This window comes from Sinocyclocheilus anshuiensis, unplaced genomic scaffold (genome assembly GCF_001515605.1).
Source record: "Sinocyclocheilus anshuiensis isolate Anshui unplaced genomic scaffold, SAMN03320099.WGS_v1.1 scaffold708, whole genome shotgun sequence".
Lineage (NCBI taxonomy): Eukaryota > Metazoa > Chordata > Actinopteri > Cypriniformes > Cyprinidae > Sinocyclocheilus > Sinocyclocheilus anshuiensis.
In genome coordinates this window covers 565,100-566,527 of record NW_015555881.1, presented here as the reverse complement: position 1 = coordinate 566,527, position 1,428 = coordinate 565,100, and the positions used below count along the sequence as shown (strand labels likewise).

Genomic DNA, 1,428 nt, shown 5'->3' with positions numbered 1-1,428 from the left:
TAATAATAATAATAATAATAATAGTAATAATGCATTATACTATTAAAAAAGTCAGTAAAAATAGGGCCCAATGTACTGTGTTAATATGAAGGGATTTTCCATATTAATTGTTTTACAGGTGTTTCACTCATAATTTTAATTATACATTGTATTGTGTTGTGTTTGAGGCTTGAAGGAAATGTCCATAAACTTAACAGAAAATGTCTTGGCAGAAAATGTATTTTCTTACTGTATGCGAGTTACACACTTAAGTTTAATAGTGATGCTTACCTGAGAAAACTCCAGGCATTTGTCTGAATAAGCGCTTTTAGATCTGACTGTCAGGCAGAAATGTGCTCGTCAAGAAGCAGCTGCCGTCACATATGGGCTCAAGAGTAATAAGAGTTCCCCTTTTAGTGCTTTCACTAAGAAATTGCCTTCAAATACACTGCCTTGGCTTTAGTTTTTCCGCTTGACGTCTGTGTGTTTGTCTGTCTGTGCAGGGCGTGTTGGAGAGTTTTGTCGGGACGGCGTTGGCTGGTGCTGTGTTCTGTCTGTTTGCGGGTCAACCTCTGACTATCCTGAGCAGCACCGGACCCGTGCTCGTCTTTGAGCGACTGCTCTTTAACTTCAGCAAGTGGGTGTCACGTACACACAGATGCATACAAAAGCTTATCTGTTTCACATTTAGTTAGAGAATTGGAAGCTTGGATTCGGATCCATCCACAAACCCAGACTGTAAATCTACAGAGTTTATACTTCCTTTCTGTATTGATGTGTCATATTTAGTTTGACCAAAAACAAGCAGCATTTCCTGGAACTCTTGTAGTTGTGTGTCATCAGAAGCACAATACGTTCTGAGTTATCTAGAATCAAGATACATCTTATTGTTTTCCCGTTTCTGCCAAGGTCTCGTCTGTCTGTTTCTGTGTGTGTGTGTGTGTGTGTTATTGTTTTCCCGTTTCCGCCAAGGTCCCATTTCTCTGTCTCTCTGTGAGGTTTCAGGTTTCTGTGTTTATGTTCCATTATGAATAATTGAGTCAGATTTCATGTCTGCTTCTGCTAGCGTGTATCAGTTCAGCTTCTCTGAGGGTTTCCATCTAAAGCGCTGAGTCTAGAATGGATGTAATATACATGTAATATATTGGATGAGTCAGATGTAACATGCTAACATATTAGTACTTTCTAATCAAAAAAGACTGGATTCAGTCTGTAACACAAATAGCATAAGTATATTTTGGAAATTAATCCATATAACAATACACAGTATAGGACCATAAATAATATAATATGACTTGAAAAAAACAGTATATGTATATATTTAATCAAATGTAAATACAGGTGCATCTCAATAAATTAGAATGTCGTGGAAAAGTTCATTTATTTCAGTAATTCAACTCAAATTGTGAAACTCGTGTATTAAATAAATTCAATGCACACAGACTGAAG

The 1,428-nt window shown here is 36.8% G+C and overlaps 1 protein-coding gene across 7 annotated transcripts in view; it reads left to right on the top strand.

The window, feature by feature from the left end:
- Positions 1-1,428, top strand: part of LOC107675739 (electrogenic sodium bicarbonate cotransporter 1-like) — a 52,857-nt gene that overhangs the window by 36,858 nt on the left and 14,571 nt on the right. For all 7 annotated transcript variants that reach the window (XM_016470156.1, XM_016470152.1, XM_016470153.1 and 4 more), the window contains one exon: positions 483-616. In XM_016470156.1, coding sequence (XP_016325642.1) covers positions 483-616 — 134 coding nt within the window. The remainder of the gene's footprint in view (positions 1-482; positions 617-1,428) is intronic.